Source organism: Sinocyclocheilus grahami, unplaced genomic scaffold, assembly GCF_001515645.1.
Source record: "Sinocyclocheilus grahami isolate Dianchi unplaced genomic scaffold, SAMN03320097.WGS_v1.1 scaffold189.1, whole genome shotgun sequence".
NCBI classification, from domain to species: Eukaryota; Metazoa; Chordata; class Actinopteri; order Cypriniformes; family Cyprinidae; genus Sinocyclocheilus; species Sinocyclocheilus grahami.
The window spans coordinates 1156765-1173572 of NW_015505368.1; the positions used below are offsets into that span (position 1 = coordinate 1156765).

Genomic DNA, 16808 nt, shown 5'->3' on the forward strand with positions numbered 1-16808 from the left:
ATTTTGTATTACCTGTACATATTTCTGAGTGAAACAATATTAATCGGAAAGTAATAGGTGGGGTTTAATTTTATCCATTTAGATTTTATTGGATAAAACATATTAGGCTATAATAATATTGGTTGATATTTTTTTCTCGCCTACACATCCTTTATGTCAGCTTAAATGAGACTAAAACATTTTGATTAAAAAGTAGTGTATTTTAATTTTTTTGGTTAGAATTTGACCTGATAAATAAGACTAGTGATGTTTATTTAATAGGAAAAGTTTGATCTTTTATTTTGAAGTCTTTAAAATTAATGTAATTTTTATATTATATATTATAAATATAGTTAATTTAATAGCATGTTCTTTTCACAATGACATCAACCAGCTGACCGTACAAAATAGTCTTTATATTGTCTTCATTTTGAGTCTCTATAGGCAAATTACCACATACAATTTGGGAAGCCTGTGTGTGTATGGATGTGGTTGTGTGTTATTTTGATAGCAGGCTGGTTTTAATGACATTCATGTTTGCTTCTCTACATTTGCTCATTATCAGAACACCACTAATGTGCTGACGGTGCACATTTCTTTGATTCAGTCTAGAGAGTCTCTTTATAATCACAATTTTTTACAACATTTATCACTTGCACATTTCATATTCATTGTGGTGACCTATTATGCCCCTTTTTAAAATAAGTACAATGTATAACAATGTAAAATAAGTCTCTGATGTCTGAGTGTGTATGTGAAGTTTTAGCTCAAAATACTCCACAGATCATTTTTTATAGCTTGTTAAAGTCGCCACATTTAGGATATGAGCCAAAACGTGCCATTTTTTTGTTTGTCCCTTTAAATGCAAATGAGCTGGTGCTCCCGGCCCCCTTTTCAGAAGAGGGCGGAGCTTCAAAGGTTCATGCTCCGGCATACTGGCAAAAACAAAACATTCTCACGCATTGAAATTTCAGAAACTCTCATGCATTCGTCTTTACATTGCTTTTTAACTACCATATTCCTATTTACAATCATTCTGGTAGCACGTGAAAACAGGCAGAGACGATATGGTAGCTTTAGCAACATTAGCCTTACAGAGTGCCAAGAATCTCTTTCAGAAAGGCTTTGGAAAACAAAATGCGCTTACTTTGTCTGGAGCTAATGTTCACACGATGCATTGGTATTGATCCCTCTTTCAGAATCAGGACATTTCCTTCGAAAAGGAAACTTAACCACAGTGTCCTCAGCGGCTCAGATGAAGGGAGTCTATGGAAATGTTACGCCCCTTACCATATTGTGATGCCTTGTCCCGGCTGGAGCGACGAGACAAAAACATTAAAACCCATTATAAACGAGGCATTTGTTGTATCCAGTGGGGACATAATTACGGATTATAATGACTTATACTGTCTTTTTACACCTTGCATTGCATCGCGCCGCGTAAACCTAAAACCATGTCTGCATGTGTGATCGGAGAAATGACAAACTACAAACGCTACACTACACTGCTCAAAACTCACGTTTGAATAGTCAGTGGCAAATTCTTTAAATATAAAAAACATACTTACAGTCTCTGAGTCAGAACAGCCGGCTTCCTCCACGGTGAAAGCCGATCCAGCGATCCACAGCGTGAAGTTGATGTATTTCCTCAGCGACCAGCACGGATCAGCTCTAGGCATGACGAAGCGGATATCGTCCTCTTTTTGGAAGGCCAAACAAAGTAGTTTCGCTTTCACAACGAGAAATACAGCGCCATCACGACATGGCAGCGGCGGCGGCAACAGCAAAACAACAGCAAGAATAAAAGTTACGCCGTCTTTTTTTGCGTGAACATTTGGGCGGCGTTATGCAAATCTTCCCACATCCTGACGTAGACGTGGGGGCGTGCTAGAACGAGCTGTTTTAGGTAGGCGTGGTTGACTCTTCACTTTTATAAAGAATATCTCTTTGGATTTGAGACTTTAGTCTTTGCAACTTTACAGATCTTCTTTATGCACCAATGCACCAAGGGCTTGTAACACTCCAAAGAGAAAGGAAAAATTTAAATCGCATCATATGACCCCTTTAAACTTACAGTCTGTGAGTCAGAACAGCCGGCTTCGTCCACGGTGAAAGCCGATCCAGCGATCCACAGCGTGAAGTTGATGTATTTCCTCAGCGACCAGCACGGATCAGCTCTAGGCATGACGAAGCGGATATCGTCCTCTTTTTGGAAGGCCAAACAAAGTAGTTTCGCTTTCACAACGAGAAATACAGCGCCATCACGACATGGCAGCGGCGGCGGCAACAGCAAAACAACAGCAAGAATAAAAGTTACGCCGTCTTTTTTTGCGTGAACATTTGGGCGGCGTTATGCAAATCTTCCCACATCCTGACGTAGACGTGGGGGCGTGCTAGAACGAGCTGTTTTAGGTAGGCGTGGTTGACTCTTCACTTTTATAAAGAATATCTCTTTGGATTTGAGACTTTAGTCTTTGCAACTTTACAGATCTTCTTTATGCACCAATGCACCAAGGGCTTGTAACACTCCAAAGAGAAAGGAAAAATTTAAATCGCATCATATGACCCCTTTAAAGGGGATAGTTCACCCAAAAATGAAAATTCTGTCATTAGTTAACTCACCCTCGTGTCATTCCAAACCTGTAAGACCTTCTTTCGTCTTTGGAACACAAATGAAGATATTTTTGATGAAATCCGAAATCTTTCTGACCCTCCATAGACAGCAATGCAACTGACATGTTCAAGGCCCAGAAAGGTAGTAAAGACATCGTTAAAATAGTCCATGTGACATCAGTGGTTTAACCTTATTTTTATGAAGCTATGAAAATACTTTTTGTGCGCAAAGAAAGCATTAAAAACAACTTTATTCAACAATTTCTTCTTCGGTGTCAGTCTTTGATGCACGTTTACAAGAGTACCGTGACACATGCGTGTGATGCCGTTGACACAGGAGCCGGCGTTCTGACGTAGAATGTTCATCGTCTGTATATTCTGGTTCAAATAATGAAGGCTTGGCAAAAACATTGCAAATCATCCTCTGTCTAAATCTTCAGACATGTTTACAAAGATTGTTTTATGTACAGCATGCTTATTCTTCTGCTTGTAAACAAGACGCAGCACATCCGGGTTCTACGACTGACACGGAAGAGAAGGAATTTAATAAAATCATTATTTTTGTTTTCTTTGCGTATAAAAATTATTCTCGTAGCTTCATAACGTTACGGTTGAACCACTGATATCACATGGACTATTTTAACGATGTCCTTACTACCTTTCTGAGCCTTGAATGTTTCCGTTGGGTTGCTGTTTATGCAGGGTCAGAAAGCTCTATTTCTATTTCTATTTCTATTTCACCTGAAATAACTTAATTTGTGTTCCGAAGATTAACGAAGGTCTTTTAGGTTTTTAATTTTTGGGTGAACTATCCCTTTAATGAAATAGTGCACCTAAAAATTTACATTTTGTCATTTGCTCACCTTCATATCGTTCTACACTTGTATGTTCTTCTTTGATAATTGTCATTGGCATCAAACCTGGTGTAACTCTTTTTTTTTTTTTTTGTAGCTCTACACCCTGAACTCCCATTCACTTTCTTTATATGGAAAAGAGCAGCCTAGACATTCTTTAGAATATCTAATTTTTTGTTCCATGGAAGGAAGTGGGTTTGGAAAGGCATGAGGGTGAGTAAATGATAGAGAATTTCCATTCTGGAGTGAACTAATCCTTTAAGTCTCATTAGAGGTTCAGGCAAAAAGCTGCAAGATATTTGTGTCGTCCATTATGCAATGTTCAGATGAGTGACAGCCCTTAAAACACCCTCCTCTCTTGAATGAACTGTAGTTGTGAGTCTTTTAAAAGAGAATCTGTTCCTGCTGTGAGCAGAACATTCCTCCAAAATGGCTGCTGTAGAGATTGATCAGCAGAGGGGTATCTGAGAGGTTTGTAAGTACGGGGTTAGACACGGTGCTTATGCGTATAAAAGAGATTTCGGTTTTGGTCCGCAACACACAAGTCTGATTCTGAGACCGTGAAGCCTATTTGTTCATGTGGATCACACAGATGCAGTCAAGAGGAACTCTCTCTATGTGTGTGTGTATTATGGACCTCTCCCTAATGTCAGCAGTCTCTCCGTGGACCTTTAGACGTTTGCAATATGTGAAAAATGCATGGCAGGAATGGTTGTTCACCACATGGGTGTGGGCTACATCCTGTCTCTGCCTTTGGAAAAGGGAAAGGGAGTTGAAGAATGAGTGGAAGAGCGTAAGGAAAAAGAAAAGTCACCAAGTGGAGGGATGATGATGGAGAAGCCTAACCAATGAGAAGAGGGAAGACACAAGTTCAGTGGCGGCTGGAGATGGTCTCGTGTGCCTTCATGCGAGAGCTAGAGGCAGTGCCTCGGCCCATTGTGCATTATTAGTGCTGCTTGCAAGCATCACTTTAGCTGTTGCACATATTTAGCATTAGGGCTATTAATTAGGTTGTATTAAAGGAATTGTTAACCCCAAATTAAAATTGGTATTATTTCCCTCCGGTGAAATTCATTTTTTAATTTTTTCTTTAATAAATTATTCTCTTTAATTTATTTTCTTTTAAGTTCTTTTTTTCTTTCTTTTACTAATTTACTTTTTTATTCATTCATTTATTCATTCATTCATTCATTCATTCATTCATTACATTTATTTTCTTTCATTCTTTTTCTTTCCTTTTTATCTTTTTTGTAATGTATTCTCTTTATTCTTTTCTTTTACTTCCTGCCTTTCTACCTTCATGCATTGATTATTTTTTTCTTTTTTCCTTTGTGTGTGTGTGTGTGTGTGTGTGTGTGTGTGTGTAATTTTTGTTCTGTTATTTTTTTTTCTCTTTACTTCTGTCCCAAATAATTTTCTTTGTTCTTTTCTTGTCCTTCCTTCATTATTTTTTTTCTTTTCTTTCCTTTTTATCTATTTTTATTTTTAGTAATCTTCCTTTCCTTTCCTTTCCTTCTGTATTTATTCTTTTTGTCTTTTCTAGTTATTTTTCTGATATTTTTCTTTCTTTATTTTAGTTCTCTTTTTATTTGTATTTGTTCTCTATTTTTTCTTTATTTTTATTATAATGTATTTTATTTTATTTTTTTATTTTCAATTTTTATTCATTTTATTTTCTTATTTCTTATTTATTAATGTTCTGCGTTCTGCATGGGCAAGTAAAACTCTGGCTTTCTCCAGAAATTGTAGAAATCTACTTTCTAGTGCTCTTTGACCCTTGATGTAACCCAGCAGAGCTTGTGGTCTGTAAACTTGACTTGAGCGTTGGACTCCGCAGCTTGCGGGTGCTGTGACTCACAGATGAAATATTTTGCTCTCTGTGATGCTGGCTCCGCCTCGCTGGGCCCTGAGAGCATGAGGCAGCGAGGCGCCATGTGTGCCGAGAGAGAGACCTGGCCCTGCTGTGAACTACTCACTGGAATCACCTCACTCGTCGGTCTCAGCCGCTCAACTTGTTTAAGCTTTCTGCTCGACCTCTCGGTGCCGAGCGCAACAGCTTTGAGTCACGGCTGTCAGAGTGAGCTGTGTTTGTGTGTTTTACATTTCTTCCTGAATTAGAAGGGCAAAATAAACAAACAGCGGGCGGAAAAAGGCACCGGGATTAATCTCCGTATCCTCTCATGTCCTTATCAACAGAAAGTTTGCGAGTGGTGTGGGTTTATGTGACATACAAATTGAAAATGTGTATATTTGTGGCCACAGCTTTTTGGATGGTGGCTTTAGAGTGTGGTGATGGAGGCTGTACCTATTGTATTTAGTGTGTGTGCATGTGAGGGTTTACTGAAAATAGTCTCTGGATCTCCAGAAATGACACAGATCTGTATGGGCTTAAACTTTTTAAGGATGCGAGTCATAAGGATGCCATTCTGATGCCATTAATTATTGTTTTTGTACATTATAAGTGTTTTTAAAAGAAGTCTCTTACAATAAAACTAATATTGTGAAATATTTAAAATAACTGTTTTCTGTTTTAATATAGTTCCAAGTTTTTATTGCTGTGATGGCAAAGCTGAATTTTTAGCAGTCTCCACTCCAGTGTCACATGATTGTTCAGAAATTATTCTAATATGCTGATTTGCTGCTAAAGAAACATTTCATATTATTATCAATGTTGAAAACCGTTGTGCTACCTAATATTTTTTTTAGAAACTGTTTTTTTCAGGATAGAATAGAAAGTTTAAAACAACAATATTTATTTGAAAGAAAAGTGTATATATACTGTGTGTGTTCGTATAAACAGTAATATTTTGGTAAGGCTAAATTTGATCACACCTGTTATCATCACACCTTAAACAAATGCATGGTTGCAAGTTAAAAATTCAAATGTATTAGTTTAATTAAACCTTACAAACATTATTTTGATATGCTCTGTTGACATAATAATGTTGATCAGTATTGTAATATACTCATACGCTCAATACGGTGTGTAAAATACACTTGCGGAATACATTTTTAAGTTAAAAGAAACATTACATTTTTGCTTTCTAAGTTGCAGTAAGCATTTTGTTTTGGTTTTGACAACTTAGAAAATTTGGCAGTGAATTTCTAGTTCCCACATGCTTTTTAGAGGACCGTATAGTGAGAATAAATGTTGACATTAGATATTATTTATGTGTTTTTAGTAAGGGGAAATACATTTTATGTTCTAAGCTGTTATGTTTAACAGCTTGTGGTTAGGTTGTGGGTGGCTCCATGAGAGCATACACTACATTGACCATATGAGCTATGTGCTAATGCCAGTGACAACTAATATTTTACTTGTTCATTAAATTTACATGCTAAATAAGTTACATTGACCATGTGCTATGCTAACTGCTCATTTCAATTCAAATAGATAAGATTACTTGCTTCCAGAGCCACAGCTCAATTATGTTATAAATTAGTAACAACCTTTTTGGATAATCGACTTAATTTGTGTTTATTCTACAAATTAAGTTTCTCTAACTCAGTGTAGTTTTTTGGTTGAACATAATTTATCTAGAGGTTGTCATAACTCAAAAAAATAGATCCAAACTGTTGCATGAATTTTTTTTTTTTGTTGACCCAAAATTTTTTTAGAGAATTTTTCACTTATTTTAGTTTCTGTTCCCCCAGCAGCGATAACTTTTAAAATAGAATTTCCTCCATCTCATCTTTCATCAGATTCACTTCAGACTGCAACTTCACATCTCTTGTTAAAATTTATTTTGCTATGGTGGTAGATTGAGTAGTGCTGCAGTGCCACCATTGAATAGTGGTGCAGAGAACACTGTCAGAGTGTTTTAGTACAGCGTTCTGTCTACATTAGTGCAAGAATCCAAACGTTGAAAAACAATTAACAGAATCCAATGTCCAGAAAATCCAGTATTTTTTGTAAATGAAGCAGAACAGGATTTCTAGATTCCCAACCCTACCTCAGTTTTGCTTATTTGCTTATGCTCATTGTGCTTATTTTTTTCCGCCCACACGGTTTGTGCTATGGACATGAGTTGTTTGGTTTGTTCACTCTTTAAAATAAAGGTGCTTCACAATGCCATAGAAAAACCTTTTTTTTTGTCTAAATGGTTCCATAAAGAACCTCTAACATCTGCAGAACCTTTCTGTTTCACAAAAGGTTCTTTGTGGCGAAAGAAGGTTCTTCAGATTACAAAAAGGTAAGAAAGAGATGGTTCTTTAAATAACCTTTGACTGAATGGTTCTTTGTGGAACCAAAAATGGTTCTTCTATGGCATCGCTGTGAAGAACCTTTTAAGCACCTTTATTTTTAAGTGTTGAAGAGAGCTATTACTTTTTGGATATACAAAAAAATAAAAAATAATAATCTGGCATATGATAAAACCATTAAAAAATCTCATAGATTTACAGAGAGTCATATCTAGAGACCAGAATATCATAGACATATGAGGGTGGACTCTTTCGACTTGGACCAGAAAGCAACCATCAACAACCACCCACCCACAACACCCTAGTTTTGCATGGACAAGCATTACCATTTTGTACAGAAAATGTGTAAATCTGTTTTTTAGTGCTCTTTAAGCTCTAATTCGAACCCAACAAATTTAGTCTCATTTAAGCTTCCATAGTTTTACGAATCAACATACGAATGCAGACATTCGGTTACCGTTAACTGAACCAAACGCTTTTTGAAAATATAAGCGTTGTGTGTAAAAATGGTTCTGGATTCTCCGCTCGACCTCCTCTTCTTTTCTTCCCCTCCACCTGGTAAGGCGATTCATTCATCAATAATTGATAATTGGTTAAGACAAGTGAAATGGAGAGGTAATTTGTTGAGTATAGGCAGGGTGCAGATGATTGGCTTTTTTCTCTCTCTTTCTCAGAACTACAAGCGAAGTTTACTGAGTTCAGCTCCTCTCTTCTCGACGGCTCTCAAGGACGCGGCAGGCTGCTCGTAGCCACAGGGCTGTTCCTCTCTCGCTTGTTCTCTATTTTTCGCGTCATCTTATCCCATTCACTCTCTTTGTTTCAGGCTCCATCTCTACCTCATCTCAGCAGGGGTTGTCGATACTCCACGCACAGCTGTAATAGAACGGTTACTGATGTGCAGCGCTTGTAAAGTGACCACCGTAGTTTCAGATTTCTTCATAGCAAGATAAAACCCGGATAGCTTGTGACAGGTAGAAAGCAATGGCATACATGTGTGCTGAATGTAGTAGCGGGTGAGGAAGAGGAGGGAATACTTATTGATTTCACACAATCGTCTGTCTTTTTTTTTCATTTGAAAATCCCTTGATTCTTTTTGTTTTGCTGCCTTTCCTTCCATCTTCATGTTTCTCCATCTGTCTCTCTCTCTCTCTTTCACTAATGAAACTCCAAATGAATTGGAGCACGCTCGCTGGTTTCTCTCCCTCCCTCCCGACTCTCTCCCACTTATCATTCTCCGCCGCACTCTGCCTCCATACATATATATGTGGGGTTTGTCAAGAGAGACGTCTTCTTTCTCTGTACATCCCCAGTAATCTTTTTAAGAGAAGGGTGATAATGTGTTTGCGTAAACCCAATTAAGAAAAGGCGTCTGTGTCGTCTTGCTCTCTTTTGGTTGTTTGCAGTCATTTTCACGTTTGTACACAGTGTTTGATTAGTCTCTGCTTGAAGATGTGGTTTTAGGTTGGATGAATGGCCATCACAAACTTATCCGCACCTCACTTTGAACTTTTCAGTCCTGTGAAGATGGTGTGATTTCCTGATTTGGGTCTTTGTAGTGCTTGTGGAAATGATTTAGGTTTAACCCTGTGAAGCCAGACATATGAAATTAAATAATCAGAATATATTTATTTATTAAATTATTTTATATATTATATATTTTATTTATTTTTAAGCGTTTATACAAAAAATAAACAAAATAATTGCATACATGGTTTTATTTTGTTTCATATTAAATTCATAAAGCTTTTGTGGCCCATATAATATGATATAGTATGATTGATATATATGCCAAAAACCGGTTGTGTACAACAGGTTTTTCAGCGAAGGTTTTATCATGTTGTTAATTTAGAGACCTTTGCATATCAAATCTGATACATTAGGCTCTATAGGGTTAAATGCCCCAAGGTTTCACTTGTTTGTTGTAAGTTGTTGTGAATAGAAAAGGATAGGTAGGTACATGCATATTAATCAAAAGACACCACATTGAATTTGAATTAAGAGGATCAAAATGATGCTGTGAGGGGATAGATTTGCGAACCACTGTCCTAGATCAGAACTCACAAAAAAACTCCATAAAACACATTTTTTGTCTTTTTGGATAAAAGTCTATTGCTGTGATTACTAAGTGGATTTTAGTGTGTTGCTAGCTTGCTATGCATTTATATCTGCCATTAAATGCGATCAAGCGAGATGTGATTGTGATCCAAGAAAGCATCGTTCCAGATGTAAAGAGGCCTAAGATATTTTGATCCCTAGATATGACTGATATGGTTCCTCCTTCAATGTAGTTTACATGGGTTTTTCTCCTCAACAAGCCTTGTGTTGTGGGGTTTCGTTCTTGACTGTGACAAACAGTGCGGTGTGAGTTATGCACAGAAGTGCAATACTTTTAGTTAAGTTCTAATCTATGAACTGGAGTATGATCAATAGTAATTGTGATAGCCTTAGGGGGTCGTTCTCAAGGCATTGTTTAAAATTGTAAGACGCAGGGCAAAGATATGAGGGAAAAAACGATCTCAAAGCACGTTTTTTGAAAAACTTAAAAACTTTGAACTTGAGCACCACATTTTTAGAATACAAAAGACACAAGTGCAGTGGTCAAAAATTATTTTTTTTGCATTATAGCAATAAAAATAAAATGCAAGTGTTCTGTAGTGATCGACTGACACGTTTTAATTTTTAATTGTTTTTTATTACTACTAAAAGGTGAAGATATCATAGGTTCACATACTTATTTCTCTGAAAAAAAAAAAAATCCTAACAGCCAGTTATTCTACTTTGAAGTGTGTGTTCAGTGTTGGAATGCCAATTTTTGTTTTGGTCTGTGTGATTCCACCCACTGCCAATTTACCCAGTAATACAGTAGTCAACATTTGAAGTGGATCAAAACCTTTCATCAAAGTTGTCCTAAAATCTAAAACCAAAATGTGTTCTTGTCTTAAGACAACTTTGATGAACTTTTTTTGATCCACTTCAAATGTTGACTACTATATTTCGACACCCTGGGTTGCCAGTTGGTGGCAAACACAGCGATTACAAATTCTACCCGACCTAAAGAACCTTGGCATCCATCTAAAAAGCTCTATTACCAGAAGCACATTAAAACGTGGCTAAATCAAATCACCGTCGTCTTCCATGGTCAATTGTGCTCATTCCTGTTGCGTGTCCTCAATCTGGAAACCCACGTGTGGAAGCGGGAGAAACGGCTCTCTTCAGTATTTTGGATTTGAACCATAGTACTAGTTTCAACCATTTGCTGTCAATATTACATACTGCACCTTTAAATTGTATGAAGGGTAAAAAATTGAGTAAATATTGTGCGAGTTCATTTTGAAACCTAAAAAAACGATAATGTTCCAGTAGAAGGGAGTCAAGAGAACTTTGGCTTCGAAGCCGTTTATAATTTTTTATGTTATGGCCAATAACCAATAAATGGCTAATATTAAAAACGCTTACTATTTGAATACTAAAAAACATTTTGGTTCCTATATAACTGTCAGAATCAGGCAATTAGCATCAGCATGCAGCATCACATATGTAATAATATTAATAAGGGTGGACAAATGAAGGTTGTTTATCTTTTCCCTTTGACTTTTAGGAGAAATAGAAGAGGAGATGGAGAACCCAGAAATAGTGGATCTCCCAGAGAAACAGAAGCATCAGCTGAGACACAGAGAGCTCTTCCTCTCCAGACAGCTGGAGTCTCTGCCCGCGACACACATCAGGTAACCTACAAAAAGCTTTGTCGATATTGAGGATACGCTTCATTCTGTGGTGTTCTCTCTAGCAGCTGACTGGCCTCGCTCTCATTAGCGTCTGCGTGAGTCACACATCTCACGCACATACCGGCTCCCTTCAGTCTTTTTCATGTTCTGGCCTAATGGAATCCCCAGCACAGGAGAGTATTAACCTCTCGTTCTTTCATACCGCTCTCTCATCGCTACGAATTCAACGGAGAGCAATTGAAGTTTGAGTCAATCTCATTTTTGCTCAAGGGCTTGTATTTTTCGTCAAGTCATCTATACATGTGAATAGAACCATTTAATCAGGATCATGCCCACTTTTATTTTGGAAGTTGCTATGAAATCGATGTTCTCAGGAAAGCGGCCATTCAGCATAAGGCTGCCCTTTAAACCACCACATCCGCTCGTGTCCTACTTACAAACCTGAGGTGCTGGCCAGGTCACGTCTGACTCATGTAAATCTTCTTTTGAGTTGGTGGAGAAAGTCGGACTCAAGGGTGGAGTGAGCTTGACCTTTGTGGATGAACGGGTTTTTCACTGTTGTTTGGTGATGGAAGGTGGACGTCCAGCATCGACTCTCTCAGGGGTTGAAGCGATTCATCAAGTGATTCGAATTTTCCTTCTGTTTTACTCATTTGCAGTGACCCAAAAACATGCACAAGGATTATGTATGGAAACCTGTTTATTTAAAAAATAGAGATAATAGTCCTTAAATGTTATTAAAATGTAACTGGCATTAAACACAACAACAGAGTTAATAAGTTCAAATTCAGGATTTGCTCAAATCTCATGTGAGGGCTTTGGGTACACTGCCAAAAAACATTTCTTATTCAGCATTTTGCTTTGTTTTTGAGGAAAATATCTAATTATACTTAAAACAAGATACACTGAAAAAAATATCAGACGATATTAAGCCAGCATGTAAGAAAAATAAACTTAATTCAAAAGGAAAAACAAGTTTTATATATAAACGTTACTAAATTTTCTCTGCTTTCCCTTAGAACAAGACTTGACAGCTTCTGTCATTTTACCGATGATGTAAATTGATCTTGTTTTAAGGATATTTAGATATATTGAATAAGAAAAAGATTTTTGCAGTGTAACATTTTTAAAATGGTATTTTTGGCCCTTTTGCTACAATTGATATACTGGAAAGAGGCCAGGATGTACAATTTTCATATATACGCCAGCTTTAATATCTTGTGTAACTTTGTTGGTTTGATGTTTTCTAGGTCTATTTTAGCTCTGGGATCTTTCAGGAGTATTAATTCATGCAAACTTAATCAAATAAAGTACAAATAAAATTTTAAATGATTCACTTCTAAGAAATTCTAAGCATCGGTTCTTATATCTTGGGGACCAGGTTTGTTTTTTTATTTATACTTTTTAAAATTTTATACATATTATGACCTTTCAGAGGTGTACTTTTAAAAAAGAAAACACCATTGTTTTGATTGAAGTTTTAACATTCTAAATTGTGTGATACATTTTTAAATGTAATGAAATAACAAATGACAGACTGTAAAAACAAACAGCAAAATTCTGTCAGTACTGTGAATAAACTATGTGAAGCAATTCAGATCTATTTAATGGCATATGTGATTCAGTCCACCACTAAAACTGTGTGTTATGTTGCTTTTTTAGGGGGAAATGCTGCGTTACACTTCTGAATGAGACTGAAGCCCTCAAGTCCTATTTAGACAGAGAGGTGAGTGTCACAGCATGCCGAGGTGTTTCTACGCATGTGCAAATGCTTTTGTTTGCATACATTTGCTTTTCACTCTCCGTATCTCCATTCACAGTATGTCTGCAAGAGGGACATGTTTATCTGACGTGTGTGTGTGAGTGTGCGCGTGTGCGTGTATGAGAGCTAGTTTGAGTCCCGATCCAAATGAATAATTCAGTGTGTTGACCCAGTATGTTCCTCCTCATATTTAGTAATGAGGAGACTGGAGACTCTACAAAGCGTCAAGCCAGACCTCTAATATCTCAAACACTGGTCTTCGCCGGTTCATCTGTCTGTGTTTATAGTAAAGGCCAGGAACATACTTTACATATAAGCTTGTTCACCGCATTACAAGCATGCTGTACTTGGTGTGCGTTCTTGTCTTTGATGCAACGATGCACAAAATTAAGCTTAGCAATTGTGTACTTTAATGCAGTATGTTTTTGGTCTTAATCAAGGTCTCTCTTGGTTTTGCAGGATGCCTTTTTCTACTCTCTGGTATACGACCCTCAGCAGAAGACTCTGCTGGCTGATAAAGGAGAGATCAGAGTGGGAAATAAGTACCAGGCTGACATCACTGACCTCCTGAAAGAGGGTAAGATGTCTCTTAGCCTTATTGAGTTAGACATGGTCAAAGCTTAGACTAAGTGTACTAGTGGTTTTTAAGGAATTGTTTTAAATGATAAAAAAAAACGTTATTTCATGGGACACAGACATTTTCTTTTTTTAAATATACTGGTTGCTGATTACTGTTCAGTTACATTGAATGAGAACCGGAGCTTTCAACTTTACAAATTATTCAGACCATTGAGAAACCAAGCTTGCTTTTCCCAAAAGCATCATAAAAATAAGTAGATAATAGAAACAATTGCCACCCATTGGTTTGTAGAGAACACAACTCAGATCGGTTTAATTTGTTCGCAAATCATTTAGAGCAGTGTGTGAACTGAATCAACTGATCCACTGAAAAGATCCAACTCAAAGCAACAGTTTGAGCATGAATCGCCACAATCAATTACAGATAGATAAAAAAATGTTCTTTCTTATGTTGAACATAAAAAGATATTTTGAAGAATGCTGGTAATCAAACTGTTGATGGTCCCCACTGACTTAATAGTATTTCTTTCCTACTATGGAAGTTGATGGGGACTAACAACTGTTTGGTTCTTCAAAATACTTCAGAGTATTTTCTTTTGTGTTTAACATAAGAAAGAAACTTATACAGGTTTGGAACAGAGTGAGAGTGAGAAAATGATGACACAATTTTCATTTTTGGTTTTCAAAATCAAGTCCCGCCCTAGTTTTTTTTTTTCCTCATTCAAGAGGCTGCTTCACTCTGATATACTGTAGTACTGTATGTCACAATAGAGAAAAAAAGATGATCGCAAGACTTTAATGCCCAATGGGAATCATCTCAAAATGCCAGATAGAACCCAGTTCATAGCTTTCAGTCACGTGACCGGCTTGATGACTTGGAGGGCAAAACATCCATAGAACTATAGCAAAAGCCTGTCAATTTTCCATCAGTTTCACAGCCACAAATATTTAGATCACCTCTCAAAAGAATAAAACAAAGGTATGTGAACAAAATGCAAGTTTTGGCCATTTGCATTCTGTATTAAGCACCCGCGGCAATATTTCAATCATTAAACAGTGCGACAAAACGTTGTAAAAACACTTAAAGTGCCTTAATATATTTAAAACAGTAATATTAAAAGATCAAATTCAGTAATCACCATATTAATGATGCATAGTTTACATAAGCAAGCGGATGAGGCCGGAATATGAACACAATCTGCTAATGGTTCAGTGTTTTCCTTATAATGGTTTTCTATGGGAAACCTTTTAATGTGAAACTTTGCACATTGTGCTTATATTCTGGGTTCATCTGCATGCCTGTACAAAATATACATCAATAAGGTGTTTACTGAATTTCGCCTTTTAATATCTGCGTTTTACGACATAACTACTTAATGCAATCTGTGTCAAAATAACTGGTGTTCAGTGGAGCAAAGCTTAGTTTTGCCCTCCAGGTGGGCGTTCCTATAAGACTGTGACGTCACGTGAAAACTATCAATTAAACATCCTGGTCATTATATTGGTTGCCCAGTAATGCTGCTTACACTAATTGTAAGAACTAAATTAAGTTCACATTAGATGAAAGATGGCTTCAGGAAGAAAGTGAAACAAAAGTCTAATTTCAAAGCAGTGTCCTGTAGTGATTGTGAACTGTGGGTGTTGGTTTGTCAGGAGAGGATGATGGTCGGGAGCTGGAAAAACTGGAGGAGAAAGTGTGGGATCCCAGCAACCCCCTCACCGAGAAACAGATCGACCAGTTCCTCGTCGTGGCTCGGTAAGATTCTGCAGCGTGAACAAATTAGCTGTTTTTTAGTGAACAGAACATTGCGTTTTAAAGACAATAAACAACAAAAACCTCAGCTGTGAAATTCTGAAGATGCCTCTCAAATAATATCTTTTTTTTAAACCACTCTATACCCTGTTATTTCAAACGGCATATTTTGCTCGCTCTCACTCTCTCATTTTTTTCCCTCTCTTTCTCAAACTTCCCCAACGCCCCTCCTCTGCAGGTCTGTGGGTACATTTGCGCGGGCTCTAGACTGCAGCAGTTCAGTTCGGCAGCCCAGTCTGCACATGAGCGCTGCGGCAGCCTCCAGAGACATCACACTGGTACGGCACATCTCACACTCTCGCACACTCCACACGCTGCTGGAAGACTTCACACTTTAGTTAAGCTCAGCAGGTTCATACTAATTAATGGCAGACATTTACAGAAAAAAAAACTTTTTGGATCATTTGTCCAATTCTGAAACTGGTTGTAAATGCTAATTTTACAGTATATATAATTATGTATAGTGAATTAAACATCAAATGTTGTATTGTAGCCAGATAATATAAATTATTATATTATATTATATTTAGTGCTGTGAAATGATTAATCGCCTCCAAAATAAAGGTTTTTGTTTACATAATATATGTGTGTGTGCTTTGTATATTTTTTATGTATATATAAATACAAACATAGGCCTGGGCGATAAAACGGTATCGATATTTATCGACATTACACTTTCTTCGATAACGATATAAAAAATGTTCGATATAGCATACTAAATAGGCATGTGCTATGACTGACGCACACACGAACACATGCTGAATTGAGTGCTGTGCCTGCCTGTGATGAGGAGATTGTGAATAAAAAATAATAAAATTAGTTTTAGTAGTAGAATTTAAAATAAACGTTTGCATTTGAATGTTTGCAGTGCGAGGGAGCGTCATCAGTGGCGCACGAGATGTGGTGATAATGATGTAAGTGACGTTGCATTTTAATGTTTTGTTAGTCTAGCCCACGAGATGCGCCACTGCTGTGTTATGCATTCAAAATATTAGAGAAATATAGAAGCTCAATGCGGAGAAAATCTTGATTAGTTGAAAACCGAAACCAAGCCATTCACACAGATGCATATTATATTTTTAGATGGACAAATATGACTGCCGCACTCGCGTCTCACAGAAGAGATGTAGCCATGCAAAGCTAAAACATTTTAAACTTTTAGAAAACACGTCGCGAATTTGTGGAGGTTTATTCCTTTTTCACTGCATCTCTTATGTTTTCAAATGCAATCTCCGTGATGGGCGCTTCGGCTCTTTGTATTAAGCAATGCATAAATACAT

The 16808-nt window shown here is 37.1% G+C and overlaps 1 protein-coding gene across 2 annotated transcripts in view; it reads left to right on the top strand.

Annotated features, from left to right (window-relative positions):
- Nucleotides 1-16808, top strand: part of LOC107594709 (metastasis-associated protein MTA1) — a 67396-nt gene that overhangs the window by 30061 nt on the left and 20527 nt on the right. The window contains exons 4-8 of one of the 2 annotated variants that reach the window (XM_016284864.1): nucleotides 11248-11374; nucleotides 13037-13100; nucleotides 13596-13713; nucleotides 15369-15471; nucleotides 15707-15806. In XM_016284864.1, the coding sequence (XP_016140350.1) occupies nucleotides 11248-11374; nucleotides 13037-13100; nucleotides 13596-13713; nucleotides 15369-15471; nucleotides 15707-15806 (512 nt within the window). The remainder of the gene's footprint in view (nucleotides 1-11247; nucleotides 11375-13036; nucleotides 13101-13595; nucleotides 13714-15368; nucleotides 15472-15706; nucleotides 15807-16808) is intronic. The other variant, XM_016284865.1, reaches the window with a different exon arrangement.